A 20,058-nucleotide genomic window follows, 5' to 3' on the forward strand; every position below is an offset into this window, starting at 1 on the left:
TGCTCAACATCCAGTGTCTCACATACACCAGGACATGTGTCCACCACCATCCACCTTATTTTACCAGCCAGTAAACAGTTGTTTAACAGTCAACGTCTGGGAGTCCTCTGACATCAGGACCACAACACTTGACACTTTTACATGTAAAACAAAAATTGCTGAGTGTCTTTGATCTTGCAGGTACCCAGTCAGAGTTCATCATCAACAACACCAAGGCGGGCCCCGGGGCCTTGGCCGTGACTATCGAGGGTCCGTCCAAAGTAAAGATGGACTGCCAGGAGGTTCCAGAGGGCTACAAGGTGCAGTACACTCCCATGGCACCTGGAAACTACCTGATCAGCATCAAATATGGAGGACCAAACCACATCAATGGCAGCCCTTTCAAAGCTAAAGTCACAGGTAACATGGTGAACGTCGCTCTGCTGAACTTACTGGCCATAACCTTCCACAATTTAAAAAAAAAAAAAAAAAAAAAAAAAAATATTAAGAATGTAAGAAGATTATAATTATACCTGATTTTTCTTCCTCTCTCAGGTTCTCGGTTGGTGAATGTGACCAACGCCAGCGAGACGTCGACCTTGACAGTGGATCCAGCAGTTCGGGCATCCAGCAGCAGCAGCTTCACCCAGAGCGCGATGCCCAGGATGGGCGACTCCGACGCGAGCAAAGTACTGAGCCGAGGCCCTGGACTCAGCAAGGCCTTCGTGGGCCAGAGGAGCAGCTTCTCTGTCGACTGCAGCAAAGCCGGTAAGGAAGTCTCCACCTGCAACATGATCTGACTGTTGGCCTGTGATGGTACAACACATGAACAACTCATAATACAGATACATCCCACAATGGGGAAATTGCATAAACATAATTTAACCAAGTTACCTTAATTATTTTGAAACAAATATATTTATCATTGATTTCACTGTTCAACTTCTTGTGAGTGCAGCTAAGCAACGCTGCACTGCAAAAGTGTTATTTTTCTGGCATAAGTCTCAGTAAGGATACCCAAACTGTACCTGCGTCCAGTATTTTGCTTTGAAGACTATAAACATTTTTTGTAGTTGTAAATGTGTCTTGTGATTTCCATGCATCCCCAGATCTCTATCATTAATTTGTTGAGTGAAATTAAATCAAGACTGACAGGAATGACAAGAAACAAGCTATAAAGACTTGGAATTTTCCTTCAACACTTTCAGCAAAATTGAATACTTGACTTAGTTGATATCTTCTCTCCCTCACCTCAGGTAAGAACATGCTGCTGGTGGGTGTGCACGGTCCTCAGGTCCCATGTGAGGAGGTCCTGGTCAAACACTTGGGCAATCTGCAGTACAACGTCAGCTACGTGCTGAAGGAGCGGGGCAATTATGCCCTGGTAGTCAAGTGGGGCGACGACCACATCCCTGGCTCGCCCTTCCACGTCATAGTCCCATGATGCACCAAGAAACCCACTGTCCACGCGTCCTGCACCATTTTGCATCCCTGTTTGAATTGAAGTGGACACATCAGCTGAACCGCAAATAACTGTCCAATGAACAAGTTGCTTTACAAAGCTTTGTGTGCTAACTTTTTCATTTCAAATCAGATGTTTAAAGGATTTTATTCCCTGACATAATTACTTTGTTAGAAATATTTCTCAACCTGCCAAACTGCCCTTCAAAAAGGGAAAAAGTGTCAAATTTTATCTCTGATTAAAAAAAAAAAACAACCCTGAAAAATGGTAGAAACTCTATAATCTGGAGTTAAAGAAAATAGAGGGAGAGAGCTCTTATCTGATTTTTGCTACCCTGAAATTATCAATTGACAAATTTTGCACTTGAGTTTTTGTACCTGATTGGTAAATTAAAGATTGCTGGTTTTACACAAGAAGTTAGTCAGCGAAAAGACACAATAGCTTGGTGTCTGCACATTAACAAAATGTTAAACTGGATTTTGGATTTGGAAAAGGTTTGGACTGATACAAGTGGAGCCAAACTTTGAAATGCTTATGATTTGAACGATAACTGGAATTACACAGCACTTTCCTTCAGGTTACACGGTGCCAGGATCAAAACATGGACTTCTGTGAGGTTTCTTAGTGGCTCGATGCTTACCTCACAGCCAAATGTCCAGCTGCTGGTTTGACTCCTTCAGATTTCTCTGCTTGGCCAGCTGCTATGAGGATAAGCCAGTAATAACCAATGCTGTGCAGAACTTTCTCACACAAAATTAAGTGCTGTGAACAAAACAAATAACATCTCAATTAAAAGAGCTGGAGTTCCCTGTGCTTGGTTTGTTGTCATACGATGTCTCTGTAGTGTGGACGGACCGGATTCACTCCAACAGGGAGCGCCAAACTGCACGTGACTACTGATGTTTGTTGATTCCTTTCTCTTGAACCTTCGCTCCTGAAATCCCATGAGTGCATAATGTTGCCATAACAAATCAGTGACTGTTTGAGCTGCCTTCACACTACTGTTTCCTGCACTGTACAACAGACTACTTAATAATGTTCTAGAGGTTCGTCGCTGTTCTGTTGATCCTTCAGCTGCATTTTCCCATCATCAGATCTGACTTTTAACTGTGTGGCTCAGTTCTGATCTGCTTGAACACAGCAGAAAACCCACACAGGGATGCTGGATGACAGTAATTAAAATCTGTCATCCTCAGTATTTCTCTGCCAGCAATACTCTCTCTGTGGTGAAAGCACAATCAGAAACACACTGTCAATCAGTGTGTAAAATGTCAACATAAAACATTCAGAATCAGATCTGAGCTGGAAAATCAGAGGTCAGAGTTTTGGTTTGAGTTTAAATCCTGTATAAATCTGGATGAATCTATCCTTATGTCTTACCTGGACCTGTTGTTGCCTAATCACTGCTTCTTTTGATACTTAAGGGAGGATTTTTGTATGGGGGAAAGAAACATTCTCATTTTGTATTTTGGGAATGGGTGTTTCAATGTGAAACTAAACTCTGAGATGATGTACATTTGATAATTAAAATCAACTGGAATTAAGACAATTGGCCTCAGCCTTTCATTTCCTGGATCTCAGTTGAGTAGAAATTCAGTTATGTTAATTGTAGTTGTTTTTTTGTAAGAATTGGCCACCAGCAACACTGGAAAAAAGAAGCATTTCCACAGGGGAAATGGTCAGAGGCCAGATGGATAAACAATACCTACACACAACAAACGTCTAGTTTTTTTTAGAGTGATCAGAGGCTGAATGAAATGTAATAACAGCAACTAGTAAAAATACTAACAATTTTCCTTAAAACTGTTTAATTTATATCTATTTGCAGTCTATACAGAGATCTGTAAAAATAGATAAATTTTATTATATATATATTTCCATTCTTTTAAAGATTACAAAGGATGCTGCTTCGATCTGCTGCTGCTCAATAAGCTGAAGTGATTTAACTTTTCTGTCATGAAATATTTTTTATCCCTCTTTTTGTGCCCTGTCACACTTTACATTGGATGCATACATTGAATGTTTCTTTTTTTGCAGTGCTCCTGACTGACCCAGGATCTGCTGTGTCAACTACTTTACACACATGCCGTCTCCCTATACCTGCCAAGCTCACCAATCAGAAGCGACATGCTGCTCGTGGACAGGTCACGTTAACGCAATCAGTATAACCTGCTCCTCCTGCTGCTTCATTTCTGAAATCGCTTCAGCTGGAGCAGAAGCGGAGCGGAGCGACGGGATTCAGTCCCCAAGAAAAACAGCAGCTCGGGCATTTGGGATTATTTCGGGTTTGAGGCCGCAGACGTGCACCAGAAACAGGTGCTGTGCAAAACCTGTCGCCCCAAGTTTGCAACATCCAGTGGAAACAACCAATTTATACCGGCACTTGAAAAATCACCACAGGAAAAAGTCTGGTGAGTCTAATGAAAATGATGCTCAGGCCTGTAGCATTTTTGAGTTGTTTTGTATTTTATTTAACCTTTTTCACTTAACACAGTTAAGCATTTTTTTTGCACTGCTTTAAGTTAAGACAGTCAAAGATGCTCTTTTAGTTCTTCATTTGTAATAACTGCCATTGGTCAAAGGACAGAATGTACCTGCATGTTCTTTTTGAAATCAATTCTTAACATTAGTTTTCATTCTTGCATTAGAGTAATGGCATTTAATGTTTTAATGGTATGATGTAATTTTCTGTCATGTTTGTAAATGTTACTGTACATTGTGAATATTACACTGAAGTTTGATTTGAAGAAAATCGTGAGTCAAATTGAAATCACAATATCTGCCAGAAACATCGCAGTCTTTTCCTAAAATCGTTCAGCCCTAATTACAACATGACTTAAAAACAACAGTTGGATTCAGAAATACGAACCCAAAGTTAATTTCCACTAACATCAGTATTCATGTTTTCTTCTGTCATTTGACGTCTAATAAAGCTCCACCCATCTCTACACAACTGGTAAGGCTCGCCCTGTCTCTCGACTCATCCAGACAAGCCAGGAAACAAAGCCTGTTATTCTTCCTCAGAGAGAAAACACAAACACAGAGAGACAGATGAGAAGATTCACCCTCAAACTAAAGCCACAGCTTCAAATGAGAGAGGACTTTTACATGAAGGAACACTGGAATACCTAAAGACTGCCACATCTGCCTGCTGCAGATACAGAATTTCAACTTCAGGAAAGCCACAACCAAAAGTGAAAGTAAGCTTTAAGAAATTTTGTCAAAGGCAGTAGAGACAAGGAACTGCGACTGACTGACTTCCTGTTTTACTGGTCTGTCTTCACTTAAGAGAAAAAATGTCTTTACAATCTGAGAAGGATCTCTTCTGTCCTGTCTGCCAGGACGTCTTCAGACATCCTGTTCTGCTCTCGTGTTCTCACAGCTTCTGCAAAGCCTGTCTGCATAGCTGGTGGAGAGAAAAACAAATACAGAAATGTCCAATTTGTACGAAAATATCTCCAGAGAGTGATCCACCTTGTAACTTGGCTTTAAAGAACCTGTGTGAGGCCTTCTTACAGAAGAGGGATCAGAGAGCTTCAGCAGGAACTGAACTCTGCAATCTGCACTTTGAGAAACTGAAACTCTTCTGTCTGGACGATCAGCAGCCAGTGTGTCTCATCTGTCTGCATTCGAAAACGCACAACAACCACGAGATCAGACCCATGGATGAAGCTGCACAGGATCACAGAGAGGAGCTCCAGAAATCTCTGGAGCCTTTACAAGAGAAGCTAAAGCTGTTTGAAGAATTTAAAAGAAACTGTGATCAAACAGCAGAACACATTAAAGCCCAGGTCCAGCTCACAGAGAGGGAGATTAAGGAGCAGTTTAAGAAGCTTCACCAGTTTCTCCAAGAGGAAGAGAAGGCCAGGATCACTGCTCTGAGGGAGGAAGAGGAGCAGAAGAGTCAGATGATGAAGGACAAGATTGAGGCTCTGAGCAGAGAGATAGCAGCTCTGTCAAACACAATCAGAGCCACACAAAAGGATCTGAGAGCTGAAGACGTCTCATTCCTGCAGAACTACAAGGCTGCAGTCAAAGGAGTCCAGCAGCGTCCCCTGCCGAATGATCCAGAGCTGGTCTCAGGAGCTCTGATAGATGTGACCAAACATCTGGGCAACCTGACCTTCAACATCTGGAACAAGATGAAGGAGATGGTCTCCTACACTCCTGTGATTCTGGATCCAAACTCTGCTCATCCAAACTTCATCCTGTCTGAAGATCTGACCAGTGTGGGATGTGGAGAGAGACAGAAGCTTCCTGAAAACCCAGAGAGGTTTAATTACTATCCCATTGTCCTGGGCTCAGAGGCCTTTAACTCAGGGACTCACAGCTGGGACGTTGAGGTTGGAGACAGCAGAGACTGGAAAGTTGGAGTGTTAGCAGAGTCTGTCCAAAGAAAGGGAGAACCGCAGTGTGGATTATGGAGGATTGGGTTCTATAAAGGTGAATACTCAGTACGTTTCCTATCAGATTCATCTACCACTGTCTTTTTGGAGAAGAAACTGAAGACGATCAGGGTTCAGTTGGACTTTGATGGAGGAAAAGTGTCATTCTCCGATCCTGAGACTAACACACACATACACACCTTCACACACACTTTCACTGAGAGACTGTTTCCATACATCAGCAATCTGAATAAGCACCCACTGAAGATATTACCTGTGACTCTGTAGCAGAGCAGGTAAACATCGTTATTTACAAGATGATGATGATGTGATGAGAACACAAAGTGCACGAATATTTTTGGATGCAAATTTTAGGGGCATTTTTTTTTAAGGGTGATTACTGGACATGTAGGATCTGGAGTCTGCTCTTTACAGACAGACCACAGCATTTCCTCTTTGACTAAAGTCTGTTATGTGCATTGTACTAAGAAACAGTCTACATTATCAGTTACATTTGTTTGAGTGGATGATTCAGGAGCTTTTCCTTGTCTATTGTTTGCTCAATTTCTCTTCATGTTTTTTCTACATTTAAGATTCATTGATTTCAGATAATTTTTCACTGATGGTCTAATTTAGCTAACAGATAATTTTATATCTTTTGTTTCTTGGGCATATATTTGATTGTCTTCTTTTGAAAATGTATTGTGCCAATAGAGCTGGGTAATTAATCTAATAGTTACCATAATTGTAATACAGGCTAGTGTTCCTGTAGATTTCATGTAACTCTTATATTAAGTCAGTGATCTGAGCTCAAGTTTTGTCTTTATGAGAACAGATGAGCTGAAGATGTTGGGTTAGATTTGGATTAAATAAACTCAAATCATAATAAATACTCAGTCCTGCCTCATTTTGTGGAACACACAGGGCCTCCTATGAGAATATGGATCATCCTCAGATGACTGCCGTTATACAGTATTTTGGTATCAGATTTGGTCATCTGTTTTCGTAAATACTGTCCCATATTATTAAAAAGAAAAGTAATGAGATGACAAAGGAATTCACATTCATGAGATGAACAGAAACAGAGGCTTATCCTCAGTGTTTCATTGACTCCGTTGTGGTCCACAAAGAACTGTGGACCTCATTTTGTGCCTCTAACAGTTCTAGAGCCACAAAAGATGAGCAGAAATGATTTTACTGCATTCTCATGCTCTTTATGGTCAGAATATGGAAACAGTGTGGACTCAACAAAGAGGGTGTGTTGCATTTCATTGTTCATTGTTGAGTATTTAAACCAACACGTCGACAGCTGTTTCCAGTATTTGTGTGTGTGTGTGTGTGTGTGTGTGTGTGTGTGTGTGTGTGTGTGTGTGTGTGTGTGGTATGCTCCACCTCCACTGACGGGAATATAAACAAGGTGACAATTGACGGTAACGCCAATAACCTGCGCGAAGGGAAACGTTAAAAAACCGCGGTTAGCGGCGTCAAACCTCACAGAACAAAAAGAGACACAGCACAGAACACACACACACACACACACACACACACACACACACACTAATTCGATGCAGTTACATGAAAAAGATGTTTGATTACTTCTGCAGCATTTGATAGCACAACTGATTTATATTTTTATTTTATTGTGTTTATTAAAGATGACTGTTATTTACGATGGCACAACATTAACTCTGTCATGTGACATGTTTGATTTGTGCCTTTGTTATATGTCAGTTTAAAACCCAATTTATTTTTGTTTCCAGTTACTTTACATACAGACACATTTGAACTGAAAAAAAAAATGCAATCAAATATAAGATTACAAAGCAATCAGTTAAAATGCATCACAATTTAGTGATTTTTACTCACCATTAACCACTGAATAAAACCACAAAACAAACATATCACATGTTGTTAAGCAAAGTGATTTTCTGGGCTGTAGCAGTTTGTAGCCTGCCCTAACACCGATATTTACTTAATTTGAATTTCAAAATGGTACATCATTTTTTGAGTAAAATAGGCTAAAAGTTCATGTACACAGTAAATCAGGGGTGTCCAAACTGTTCCACAAAGGGCCGTGTGGCTGCAGGTTTTTGTTCCAACCAATGAAGAGCACACAGTTTGACCAATCAACTGTCTGAAGCCTGAGAGCAGTTGATTAAATGTAAAGTGAAGTCTGGTGTGCTGCTGCTTGGTTGGAACAAAAACCTGCAGCCACACGGCCCTTTGTGGAACAGTTTGGACACCTCTGCGGTAAATCATTCAAATCTCATATTGAACAGCCCAGATTCTCACATAATTTAAACAGAACTCTCCTCCAAGTCACTGTTTGGCTAAATAGACCATAAATCTGCTTGAATATCTTGTAATCTGAGAATTAGCCAATAGATTATCTAAAAGGCCACCAACTTGTATAGGACACTTTGCTTTGTGTAGAGTCATTCACTGATAATATCTTCAATGGGAGTGCATTTCCACTGCTGAAGTATGGAAACAGTCTCTCTGTGAACGTGTGTTTGAAGGTGTGTATGTGTGTGTTAGTATCAGGATCATAGAACGACAGCTTTCCTCTGTTCCAGTCCAGATGAACTCTGACCCTCTGGAGCTTCTTCTTCACTGACAGAACAGTGGTTGAATCTGGTAAGGAGCGTGCTGTGTATTCAGTTTGACTGAACATTATTCTCCACAATCCAGACTGTGGTTGCTCCTTCCTCTCAGCAGACTCTGTTGCCACACCGATTGTCCAGTCTGGGTTGTCTCCAACCTCAACGTCCCAGCTGTAAGTCCCTGAGTTAAATCCCTCAGAGCCCAGGACAGAGGGGTAGAAAACAAACCTCTCTGGATTGTCAGGAAGCTTCTGTCTCTCTCCACATCTCACACTGGTCAGATCTTCAGACAGGATGAGGTCTGGATGAGCAGTGTTTGGATCCAGAATCACAGGAGTGTAGGAGACCATCTCCTTCATCTTGTTCCAGATGTTGAAGGTCAGGCTGTCCAGGTGTTTGGCCACATCTATCAGAGCTCCTGAGACCAGCTCTGAATCATCCAGCAGGGGACACTGCTGGACTCCTTTGACTGCAGCCTTGTAGTTCTGCAGGAATGAGACATCTTCAGCTCTCAGATCCTTTTCTGTGGCTCTGATTGTGTTTGACAGAGCTGCTATCTCTCTGCTCAGAGCCTCAATTTTCTCCTTCATCATCTGACTCTTCTGCTCCTCTTCCTCCCTCAGAGCAGTGATCCTGGCCTCCTCTTCCTCTTGTAGAAACTGGTGAAGCTTCTTAAACTGCTCCTTAATCTCCCTCTCTGTGTTTTTGGCCTGGACCTTAATGTGTTCTGCTGTTTGATCAAAGTTTCCTTTAACTTGTTCAAAGAGCTTCAGTTTCTCTTGTAAAGACTTCAGAGATTTCTGAAGCTCCTCTCTGTGATCCTGTGCTGCTTCATCGATGGGTCTGAATCTGTGGTCAGTGTGTGTTTTTGAATCTCTGCAGATGAGACACACTGGCTCCTGATGATCGAGACAGAAGAGTTTCAGTTCCTCGAAGTGCAGACTGCAGAGAGACTCAGACCCTGCTGGAGCTCTCTCTCGTGAAAACGCCTCACACAGATTCTTTAATGTCAAATTAACAGATGGTTCATTTAGTAGAGATGTTTCCTTACAAATTGGACACTCACTTTTTTGTTTCTCTCTCCACCAGCTCCTCACACAGTCTTTACAGAAGCTGTGGCTACACGACAGGACAACAGGATCTTTAAAGATGTGATGGCAGACAGCACAGAAGAGATCCTCGTCTTTTTGAAAGGCCATTTTTTCTCCGAGTAATGATGGAAACGGGCCAGGAACAAAGACGAATACACAACGAAGAAAGTACTGTCTCTTTTATATCAGATTTTTCTAGGATTCCTCCGTCTCTCCATCTGTTCTCTGCTGTATCTGTTCTTCTTTTGTCAAGTTCTGGTTTTGCTTTGATGAGTTTTGTTTCTACGAAACAAATATAACCTGTATTGTTAGTGTTGTTCTTGGGTGAGTCAGATAAGGGTGGAGATTAACTCTACATTCCATGAGATGTTTTCATTCCTGTGTGTTACAGATCAGTGGTTCAGTGATTCTCTGTGTGTTGGGTAAACAAAGGGCACACAGATCGCAGTAACAGTAATTCTGATAATCTAAGAATTTCCTGAGAATTCTTTGAAGGCAAATGGAGTTCATTAATTAAAGGTGCTTCCACGATATGGTTCTTAATTAACATCTCACAGCAGCATTAGGAATCTACAAGATCAGCAAATGCAGCGTTTGTTCAGTTATGTACTGAATAGCTGTATGTTAGGAATGACACAGAACACACACGGTCCCTTCAGTGTTTTCAACTCTGGCCTTGTTACATAATTTAAGCTACATTTCCGTTTATGTGTGTGATTGCAGGGCTCATTGCAGTGTCTTGTATTATTATAGCCGCAGTCCCTGTGTGGCCACAGGGGCTGCTATTCTGAAAAGGTTAAAGGCTTTGACAATCGAAGGTTAATGGACCCCAGATATGTGATGGCGACTGTCTGTGTCTGTGTGTGTGAGAGAGAGAGAGAAAGAGAGAGAATGAGTATGTCTCATGTTTCCCTGTGTTACAGTGTGTTATCTGATCCACAGCGAGAAGCTGATCCTGCACAGCTCTGCCTCAGGAACATCGAAGGTAAATTAACATATTTTGGATTGAAGAATTATCTCCTCATTTCATTGGGTCATTTCAGCAAAGCAGCACCTCTTCTGTATGAGTGATGGCATCCTGCTTGTTGCACAGATGGCGTGACTTTCAATGTAAAACTTTGTTCTTTTGTATGTGAAAGACATCTGTTTGTATTTATCACTGGCGTTTGTGATGGTGTCGTGATACACAGCAGGTTCTTTGGAAGATACACCACTCATTTTTTTTGTCAGTAATTTTCTTTTCTTTCTATTTCTTCTCTTTCTTTTCCTTTTACAACTTTACAAGTAGTAAAATGGCACCTAAACAATTCAAACCCATTTGCATCGTCCGTCCAAAGAAATCGAGTCTCACACAGAAGTTTTCCTGTGCTTTTAAATTTGTTTCGAACTAGAGACAGCAATGATCACATCTGGTGAAGATGTAAAAGTCATTTTCTCTACATTTTGGATCATTTGTAAAATGTAAACGAAAATGCAGCAAGTAGTCTAACGTGAATGACAAAATACGGAATTTGTCATTATCTTCAGAATAGATGCACGATGATCTGACACTGAGTGATATCCTTTGGCAATGCTTTTCAAAACTGTTACTGATTCATGTGTTTTCTGATCTGCTAGTGCAGTTGCTGTGGGTGTTTTATTTCCATAATAAGGGAAAGATGGTGCCTAAAATGTCTCCCTTCCTTCACAGATATGTGGCTGAACCTGGGTTAGGGTGTTTTGCTTTAATTACACTGCTTGTTAAAGGAACAATGTCCGTTAATCAGTTCAACTCTAACAGTGCCTCTGTTCATGTTTTAAGCTCTTTGAACATAATCTCAAAGATGTTAATCAGTGTAAAAATGTGTCAAAATACTACACAGACTTGCTAAATGAAGCTTTCTGGCAGGAGATGCGTTGCTTGCTGACGACTCAGAGCCAGAACTGCTACCGGGAGCAGATTCAGAAGGAGATGTTGGCACGTTTGGCCTGGAAGAGCCGCTACGCCAAGCTCTACCCGTCCTGTTACAATCCCCGAAACAACAGCACAGAGTCCACACAGCTGCCCCAGCTGCCTGCTGACCCCCGGTGAGCTGCTTCACGCATGTTAAACCAGCCTCCGCCAAAAAAAAAGTAAGACTGAGACACTGAGAGCATCTAATAAAACAGTTCACCGTGACTCAGCATCAAGTGAGCAGGCAAGCACATACAAAAGGCTGGTCAAACGGCAGAAATCCAAAAATTCAGGCAAGAATCAGGCACAGGCAGGTAATCAAAACTGCATCAGACAAATTTTATTTGTCCAAAATAAATTTTAAGTTTAAGGTTCAAAACAACTTTTTAAATGCAACACACAGTGAGCAATAATATACTGTAAGATTCTGTAAATGTACTACGACTGATAAACCAGACTAATCTTGTTTGTTACACCCACCAGGGCTGTTCTGCCCTCTGTTACCAGGACACCTGGAAAGAAGAGCAACCTTCCTCCTCCTCCTCCTCGTCCACTTCCTCCCCCTGTGCTGTCTGTGGAAGGGGAGGGGCGGCTCAGTGTGACCCCCACAATGAGGCCAGTTTCTCCCCGGACCAGACAGGCCCTCTATCAGGACTCCTCTCACCATGTATGAGACCATGTCCTGGTCACTGTTGTGACATTTCATACTTTAATGTTCAAACATAATATATTTCATTGTAATATTATCAATATAAGTCATTGTAAACAAACTGTCCTGTGCAGGGGAAAGGCCGGAGCGTGTATCTGCAGAGACGTGGCCAGATGAGACCTGAGGAGAAGTTTGATTTTCCTCTGCTCTCGTCCTGGGAGTACGGTTGGAGGCTGGGTAAGATGGAGGGAATTACCTAGATTCAATGTGGATAATATGCAGTGGCGGCTCCTAACAAATCTCTCAGGGGGTGCAACTGTTGCGATGATGACCCGCTCAATGGGTAAAATAACCAAAGTCACTTTACAATGTTACATTACATTGTATAATTTGGTTTTCCTGGACACCTTTCCTGTTAAACCACTAGCTAGATGGCAGCTATCGTGTAGTTCTCTCATCCAACTGTGTGGCGATGTTAACTCTTCCAGAAGACGAAAGTTTCAGGCAGCTGTCCGTATGCATCTTCGATGTTTCATGTTTTCTCACCTTCTCCGAGAGACGGTGCATGTCAGTGACACCCGTGGTTGTCCAGACGGTGTCCGTGCTTCCATCCGGGTGAATCATAAGGCTCGTTAGCTACTTCGCATCCTGCTAGCCACGTTTTCCGCTCGTACCAGCTCCGTGAAAATCCGCCGCCTTTGCAGACACATGCTAGATGTTTAAATTTGCTCTGGGTGGTCTTAATTCTTTGATAGCCAATTTATCTTGATTGCTCCGACGACCGAACGGTAATTCCCGCAATGACATGATAGATCTGCCTGCTGAGTTGCAATGCTAGCCATGTTGATCTTGAACGTGAACGCGATACGTGTGCGAGCTGTGCGAGTTCACGAGGGGAGCACGTGACTTCATCGGTGCGTATGACGAAAGCACGTTGCAGGATCTACATTTTGAAAAAAAAAAAATTACATGTAAATCTATGAGAGCGCCTGGGGCGATTTTCAATCTGACTCAAACAAGGGGGGAGTTGTCGGTTTCAGCAGTGAGGATCACTTCCGCGTTCAAAAAGCTGCAGTTCCTCGGCTACCGCAGGGGGCTGGCTCCAGAAGTGAGCAATTCTCCATTGATCCCCATGTTAAAATAGCCAACTTTACAGCCCGGTAAATTTTTTTTGTTTTTGGTCTCTACTAATAGTTTCCACCTCCGTGAACACGTTTTAGTGTTATTTAGGCTTAAGATTCTTACATAAATTGGGGCGTGGTTACGTTGTGTGACAGCCCCATAGACAGGCACTGGCAGTTAGCTCTTTGCTAAAGCATCGGCTGGGCTAGGCGGCTACATCCAGAGGCCTCCGGCTACCTTCAGCGGTTGACAGGGGGCTGCAGTGTCTGTGTTTGTTTGCCAATGTTCGGATAGGTTTTTCTGACAGCATGGCTTGTTGTAGTGTAGACTGTACTAACCGACCGTCGAAGGAGTCTGTGTTGCAGTTTTTTCGGTAAGTAAATTTCTCACTATTTTACCTGGATGTTTGCACTAATTAGCATGTATTAGCATATTCTGCCGCTGGCTTATAAATTAATTGCCGATTTATGGTCGCTGCTGATACTGATAGAGGACCGGAGCAGCTAATGTTAGGAACGCTGTTGCGGTGTGTTCCGTGCTCTCAGAGTCCGTTTATTGCGGGAATACTAGGCTACAATTTTATATGGTCTAATTTTTCTGTTTAAAAAGTCCGACATTGCATGGACAAAGCAGCTCCGTCAGTAAGCGGCTGCTGTTGTTTGTGTGCTGCTGTAACTGTAACTGTAAGTGGATAGTGGATGGAGGCAGCGGTGAAAGCAGGTAAATATTAAATATTAAACATAATCAAACATAATAGGCTAGAAATAAATTTCCCCCACAACTCCACCAAACCCTGCAGGAACCTAAAACTTCACTGTCTGAAACAGTCATGTTTAAAACAGCAGCAACATTATGATCCCTGTTGTATGCGGTGTGTCGCGGTTACACGGGGTCGGGCTCGGGGACTGTCGTGCGGTGGATGTAGCTGCGTGCAGATGCCGCGTACCTTGTTAGCCTAGCTGATTAGCCTTAGGCTAGTTCGGTTGCTCCGAACCCAAGGGGCTGCTGATTGGACAATGACGTTCAGGCTGATGATTGGACAATGACGTTCAGACTTGGAACAGCAAAATAAACTCATGTTTTCCCGTGTGGGTCAAGGAGGGCGGTCCCCTATCGCCCACTATTAGCCAGCCTCCCTGGCTTATATCTCTGGATCTTTTGTTAATGCCTGTTTTAGATTAAACAAAAGTAAAGGCCTACTTAGAGTAAAATTCCCACGTAACGCACAGTACAGCTGGGACTGATGGGAAAGTCATTAATTTAAAGCATCGCCACTGGTTGGTGCAAAATGCGTCCTGACTGAGACCACTTCAGTCAGCTGATCTGCACTTGGCTAGATGTGGACTCGTGTCTGTCTGTGTTTCCAGCATACAGCAGCCATCATTCTTTGTATTCTCTTTGCTCTAGAACATTTTTTCCCAGGTTAACAGGCTCTTTTCTGGACCCACAGGTGACTACACTATGGATTACAGAACTCCGACCCGTGCCAGATCGTCGGTGGTGAAAAACACCTTCTACGCCAGGAACGGTGTGTTCAGCAGCCCATCAGCCACTGACATACTGGGCTGAAGTTCAGCCATCAGACACCAGAGATCGCTCTTTAATGAGAGTTTACAGCAGCTAACATGCTGATGAACAACATTCCTGTTTGTTTGAAGGCACAGATTTTTGTTTAAATGGTCAAAGATGGCCAGCATTGTTGTTTTGCCTGGCTTCCTGAGTTTTATGAGATTAATAATTTTGTGTTTGTTTTATTTAATTCTGAATTTCTGCACAAAAACACTAGTGTCAGGTGTTTAGAGAGCTGCCATGAGTCAGATATAACACATGTGGAAGTGCATCAAACATGTATGATGGAGTTAGATGATCTGTCTGCTCAGGTTCCTTGTGGGACTGATGATGAGCAGGGAAAAAAAAAGCCAATGCAGCAGATAAATCCGTTGACTTCCTGTAACACTCTGTTTATCATCCACGCAGCTGTAAGGTCAAGTGTCTCTTCAGTCGATACTGTGTGATGGATAATTAATAAACTCCTGGTCTGGTTTCAGTCAGAAAGAGTCAGTTCAGCTCTACACACCTGATACCTCAGTGTTTTCAAACAGTGAGCCACTGGAGGAAATGTTACACACCACAACAATAAATAATTTATTACTTAGTCATAATGAATCCATCTAACTTCCACCATGTAGTTAAGTTTTTTTTACTGTTGTATACATGTGTAAATGTTTTTAGTATTTAAACTATTTAATGTTTAACCAGAAAAACAGTGTTCTGAAACATCTATTAAATGTTGACATACTGTTAGTAAACAGGGGGAATTAGGTAATTGTTTCTAGCTACTTATTTAGTACAGACCTGTGCAAAGTGAAACGTCTCACAATGATTAGCTGTGGTCAATAATTATAGTCAATGATATCAAAACTGTAGAAACTTGAAGTTTATTGAGAAAACAGGATACAAGAGTTTAAAATGAAGTGTGTTTCTTCTGTGCTTATAACTGAACAAACTCATACTGGAGACCAGAGAGTTAAAGTGTGTGAAACACATGTATGTCAGTCAAACATGAAAATTTTTTGAAGCTGGGACAATTTGTTTATATTTTAATTACAGATTGTGCCTTTAAAATGTACTGAAAGAGTGAATAAAGTGAATAAAGCTTGTAATGGATTTTTTTTCCTAAAAAGACAAAAAACTACAGAAGACAAAACACACTGTCTGCTCGAAAGGTTGGAATTCAGTATAAAATATTATGTTCTCGTAAAATGCACATCAGTAGTTTAAAGTACATGTGATTTGCATGCAACGCACCTTTATTAATTCTGTTTCTCTTTGTACTGTTACAGAAAACACGTTTCATTTCACTGCTGTAAGTGTCACCAAAAGTCTGTGATTTCATTGACTATGACTGCGTGGATCAGAGGCTGCGACCCTAGGCGGTGGGGAAGATCAGGAAGCCGGTGAAGGTGTGGCTGGCGCTGCTCTGGCTCGTCACGATGTTGTTGTACTTGGTTGCCTGGAGTGAGACTGTGTCTCCGACCTCCAGCTCCAGGACCGCCGAACCGGATGTGACCAGGAAACCTTCAGCCACGTCGCACAGCGCCAGGTGAGTGTCACTGCCCTTCAACAGCTTCAGACACACCTGAATGATCGTGCAAATAGAGTCAGGAGCAGAAATAAGCACAGAGACGCTTCAGATCACAGCCTGAATGTTAGTGTGAGTATTCTGCACATACAAGGTACCAAGGAAATGATATGTATCTACAGGTATAAGTGCAGAAGTATGTGTAACAAATTTGCATTTGGGGGGACCTAAGTACTGGGTACTTTTTAACGTACCCAGTTCATATTGAATAAGTACAAGATACAAACAAGAACGTAGCCTGTATGTTCGTTCATAACAGCTAAGTCTAACTCATAAAGATAAACTAAGAAAAGTGGGGAAGGTACAAACACAGAGCAGTTTGGTGAGATCACTCTGTTTGGACTCACTCTGCTCCTTGCTGATATGTGGTAACTGAAGAAGTAGATGCCCTTTGTGTCGCACGTGAACGTCCCGTTTGTCAGCGAATCTCCTTGAAACTGTTGACCCAGGTTCGGCAAAATACCTCTGTGGGAAGTTTACACAAATGTTTCAGTTTTAATTCATTATTTTATGTTTGTTTCATGTTTTGTTTTTTGTCTTTTTTTTAATTTTTTTTTTTAGCTGCGTTAGTGGCTCAGTTGTGTGTTGTCCTGTCTGCCACTTTCACATCAAAATATCTTAACAAATATATAATAGATTGTCATGATACGTGACATCTTCACTGACTCGTTGAAGTGGATGGACATGTCCAACTCTGGTCCTTGTGAGATCGTCAGTTTTCTGGAGAAGTAGGATCTCTCCTGGCTGGAAGGGTTGAACGGTTTTCCCTTCGGCCCCTGATGCCCTGGAAATCCGACGGGCCCCAAGAGACCGACATCCCCCTTTATCCCAGACCGTCCTGGGGGGCCCCGCAGACCTGGCGCCCCCTTCTGGCCCCTGACAGGTTGGCCTGCTTCACCTGGTCATACAAAAACAAACAAAAAAATAAACACTTATTACACAAGGTTGTTAATATGAGCCCTAACCCACAATTACGGAGCTGCACCGGGACATGGTCTGATTTACGTTTTCTCAAATAAGAAATGGTGACAACATGAAGGAAAACATGTGAACAGAACACATGTCCTCATCAGCTCACCAGGGTCTCCCTTCTCTCCTTTGAGACCGTCTTTGCCATTGGGCCCATGGGTGCCCGGTATCCCAGGAATCCCTGGGATTCCCCCCATGCAGGACGTCTGTGTGACGACCGGGGCGACGTGAACCAGGAGTAGCAACACTGCAGTGCAGCAGCTCAGCCAGTGGGGGGCCTGAACACAGACACACAAACATAGGTTTGCATCCAAACTTTTAAATGAATCGCAGCAAAAGAAAACGTGAATTGATGCTTGTTTCCATCCACCACTGACATGGAAACATTAGATTTTAGGCACATTGAGAACAGCTGGTGGCGCTAATTCACCAGTCAGGTGCCATTTAATCACTGCAGAAGAAGGGGGCACCAAGAGATGCTGTAATGTAGATGTAAATGCTGTAAAATGATGTGGAAAATGTGTCAGAAATATGGTATTTAGTCACAGTCTCTTCATCCAACCCTGACTCCTAGAAATTGTGCTCATATTTCAGTTTCACCCAACTTTAACCAAGTACTGTGAGAGTCTAAACACAAGCATAAATAAGTTTAAGACAATAACATATTTGTGACTTGCCAGACAGGTTAAACAACATACTCTCATAACATGCAGAAAAAAACATAATCAGATTGCAATGATGTTTTCTACTAAATATTTTTACTGTCGCAGTTTAGTTGCATACAAATGTAAATTCTAAGAGACAGGTTGCCCTGATCCGTCCTTACAGATCTTTAATTCACATGCTTCATGTCCATCAGGATTTAGTCTGTCACGTTTTGTTTTTATCAATACACCAAAATTTACACCTCTAACAAGTGTAAAAACCTTTTTTTTTATTTCCAGTGTTTCCATTCATTTTTTTGACTTTTATCAATTACCTGCAATTTACCCCTACACCTTAATAATAACTAAGTCCCAACATTGTGCATGTTTTCCTTGTGAACACGTATCCCACACAACAGACACACACAGCTTAGCTTACTCAGTGGTCTTGAATATACATTTCTAAGTGCATCTGTCTGAATAAGTGATCTCCTCTCTCTCTCTCTCTGCCTGTTCTTTGGTTTTCGAGGACAGAAAGGTCTCACCATTTGCAGGTAATGCAGTCACTCGTCCTGTGGTGGGGTGATAAGCTGATGAAGAGCGGAGGTGAAGAGCTGTCCTGCTTCACGGCGACAGCAGCAGCGGCTCAGTCAGAAAAAAATGGGAAGTGAAGCAGTTGAAGAGAGCGAGGTCGCTGCTCTATTGGTGTTCATCATAACGCAGGAACCTGGAAGAAACTCTGTTTGCTGCAGGCAGTGGTGGAACAAAGTACATGTTCTCCTGTAGCGCGCAAATCTGAGGTACTTTTACTTGAGTGTGTTCATGTTCACTTCAACTCCACTACATGTCAGACATTTTAGTGCCTAATATTGTTCTTTTCACTGAACTACATTTATTTGATTCAATCTCTCTCTCTGTCTCTGTTTTAATTACTATGTAAATTAAGATTTTACACACAAAATGTATGCTTTTATTTAAAAAAAAAACATCCACTGTTTCAGTATTTAAAATTGTTCAAATTTCAACCACCAACAACAGTAAAATCCTGCCCATCTCTGTCCATCCTTTAACTAGATGGACAGAGGTTACATCCTAATTTTCCTGAAAATCAGCAGGTTGAAAGTTTAATAAAGGATGTTTCTGCAGCTGGTTTGACTCCTGAGAGGAAATCACCACGAGTTCAAACCAGACCTCAGTTCAAAGGTCACCGTACTATGATGTAAAAAGTAAGTACATTTACTCAAGTACAGAACTTAAGTACAATTTTGAGGCACAAATAAATTCCATGTTATGCTGCTTTATACTTCACTGCACTCTTCAGAGTTTATTTGACAGATTTAGTTGTTTGTTAGTTTGTAGATTCAGATTATTAGTTATCTAATCAACAATTAAACTATGATGCATTCTCATGGAATAAGCCACCTACCTGTATTGTTGGCTAAATGTACTTTAAGTATAAAAAGTTAAATTGCTTGTTCTGCAGAACAGTGGCCCAGGAACTGACATATTTACCTGTAGCTGTGTAAATGTTTAATTATATTTAAGCAAATTGCCCATCAGTGGAAGTGAAACAGTTTAATGTCATGAAAGTCCACCAGAACTGATGACACAGCATCCCTGAATGTGTCCGATTTTATAAAAAAAATCTTTCCTCTGATTTAACATTTTGTTCTGTTTTTCTCTGAGCTTCCTCTTTGTGGGTGCCTCAAACACAAACTGTTTTCCTGGCAGTTATTTCTGAAGCTCTTGACCTCAAGCTAGACGTCAGTATCTGTTCCACAAAATGTTCAATTTCCTCAAGTATATCCATCAACAAAGAGCTGATGTGTATTTTTAATAATTTCATCCATGTGAAATATGCTAGTTTGTCATTTTCTGATCCTCTTTTCATTTCTTTCATTCAGTCCCTAGTTTCGTTCTCTCTTCATCTTTAGGCAGTGAAACAAAAAAATGTCACCCCAAGAATTCCTTGAAGTCAAACCTTGCTTTTATTACTATTTGTGAGCATTATTTTTCTGCAGTAGCCATTAAATCTATTTACATTCAGTAATCATTCGTCTATAGTTTTCTAGTTTTCAT

At 41.7% G+C, this 20,058-nt stretch overlaps 5 protein-coding genes across 8 annotated transcripts in view; 3 read left to right on the plus strand and 2 right to left on the minus strand.

Annotated features, from left to right (window-relative positions):
* LOC121179729 (filamin-B) overlaps positions 1-2,985 on the plus strand; it is a 56,932-nt gene extending 53,947 nt beyond the window's left edge. For both annotated transcript variants that reach the window (XM_041034723.1, XM_041034724.1), the window contains 3 exons: positions 181-399; positions 535-747; positions 1,236-2,985. In XM_041034723.1, coding sequence (XP_040890657.1) covers positions 181-399; positions 535-747; positions 1,236-1,423 — 620 coding nt within the window. In that variant the 3' untranslated portion in view covers positions 1,424-2,985. The remainder of the gene's footprint in view (positions 1-180; positions 400-534; positions 748-1,235) is intronic.
* A 1,524-nt stretch (positions 2,986-4,509) lies between these two features.
* LOC121178742 lies at positions 4,510-15,884 on the plus strand. 3 transcript variants are annotated; one of them, XM_041033046.1, is made up of 6 exons: positions 4,510-4,641; positions 10,463-10,505; positions 11,383-11,587; positions 11,937-12,120; positions 12,237-12,339; positions 14,675-15,884. In XM_041033046.1, exons 3-6 carry the CDS (start codon positions 11,412-11,414, stop codon positions 14,791-14,793), a joined length of 582 nt encoding a protein of 193 aa, XP_040888980.1. In that variant the 5' UTR covers positions 4,510-4,641; positions 10,463-10,505; positions 11,383-11,411; the 3' UTR covers positions 14,794-15,884. The 3 variants fall into 3 exon arrangements, with proteins under 3 accessions (XP_040888980.1, XP_040888979.1, XP_040888978.1); XM_041033045.1 differs by lacking the exon at positions 4,510-4,641 and adding an exon at positions 9,557-9,688; XM_041033044.1 differs by lacking the exon at positions 4,510-4,641 and adding an exon at positions 9,557-9,688 and having other exon boundaries at positions 11,409-11,587.
* LOC121178740 (E3 ubiquitin-protein ligase TRIM39-like) lies at positions 4,637-6,173 on the plus strand. The gene has a single exon (XM_041033042.1). It carries the CDS (start codon positions 4,738-4,740, stop codon positions 6,112-6,114), a length of 1,377 nt encoding a protein of 458 aa, XP_040888976.1. The 5' UTR covers positions 4,637-4,737; the 3' UTR covers positions 6,115-6,173.
* Positions 7,459-9,628, minus strand: LOC121178739 (E3 ubiquitin-protein ligase TRIM39-like). Its single transcript, XM_041033040.1, has one exon. The coding sequence runs from the start codon at positions 9,626-9,628 to the stop codon at positions 8,213-8,215; it is 1,416 nt and encodes a 471-aa protein (XP_040888974.1). The 3' UTR covers positions 7,459-8,212.
* LOC121178741 (complement C1q subcomponent subunit B-like) lies at positions 15,647-18,680 on the minus strand. The gene is made up of 5 exons (XM_041033043.1): positions 18,525-18,680; positions 17,445-17,613; positions 17,033-17,264; positions 16,714-16,831; positions 15,647-16,363 (listed from the first exon to the last, which is right to left on the minus strand). The coding sequence occupies exons 1-5, from the start codon at positions 18,525-18,527 to the stop codon at positions 16,154-16,156; spliced, it is 732 nt and encodes a 243-aa protein (XP_040888977.1). The 5' UTR covers positions 18,528-18,680; the 3' UTR covers positions 15,647-16,153.
* Positions 18,681-20,058: the final 1,378 nt, after the last annotated feature.

The sequence above is a fragment of the Toxotes jaculatrix genome, chromosome 3, assembly GCF_017976425.1.
Source record: "Toxotes jaculatrix isolate fToxJac2 chromosome 3, fToxJac2.pri, whole genome shotgun sequence".
Lineage (NCBI taxonomy): Eukaryota > Metazoa > Chordata > Actinopteri > Toxotidae > Toxotes > Toxotes jaculatrix.

What these genes read in the sequence shown, in the direction of transcription:
- LOC121178740 (XM_041033042.1), top strand. Translation starts at nt 4,738, where the DNA reads ATGTCTTTACAATCTGAGAAGGATCTCTTCTGTCCTGTCTGCCAGGAC.
- LOC121178742 (XM_041033046.1), top strand. Translation starts at nt 11,412, where the DNA reads ATGCGTTGCTTGCTGACGACTCAGAGCCAGAACTGCTACCGGGAGCAG. An exon ending in CAGCTGCCTGCTGACCCCCG is followed by an intron (nt 11,588 to 11,936) that starts GTGAGCTGCTTC and finishes TACACCCACCAG; the next exon opens with GGCTGTTCTGCCCTCTGTTA. An exon ending in ATCAGGACTCCTCTCACCAT is followed by an intron (nt 12,121 to 12,236) that starts GTATGAGACCAT and finishes TGTCCTGTGCAG; the next exon opens with GGGAAAGGCCGGAGCGTGTA.
- LOC121178739 (XM_041033040.1), bottom strand. Translation starts at nt 9,628, where the DNA reads ATGGCCTTTCAAAAAGACGAGGATCTCTTCTGTGCTGTCTGCCATCAC.
- LOC121178741 (XM_041033043.1), bottom strand. An exon ending in ATGTCCATCCACTTCAACGA is followed by an intron (nt 16,832 to 17,032) that starts GTCAGTGAAGAT and finishes AACTTCCCACAG; the next exon opens with AGGTATTTTGCCGAACCTGG. An exon ending in ACATATCAGCAAGGAGCAGA is followed by an intron (nt 16,364 to 16,713) that starts GTGAGTCCAAAC and finishes ACGATCATTCAG; the next exon opens with GTGTGTCTGAAGCTGTTGAA.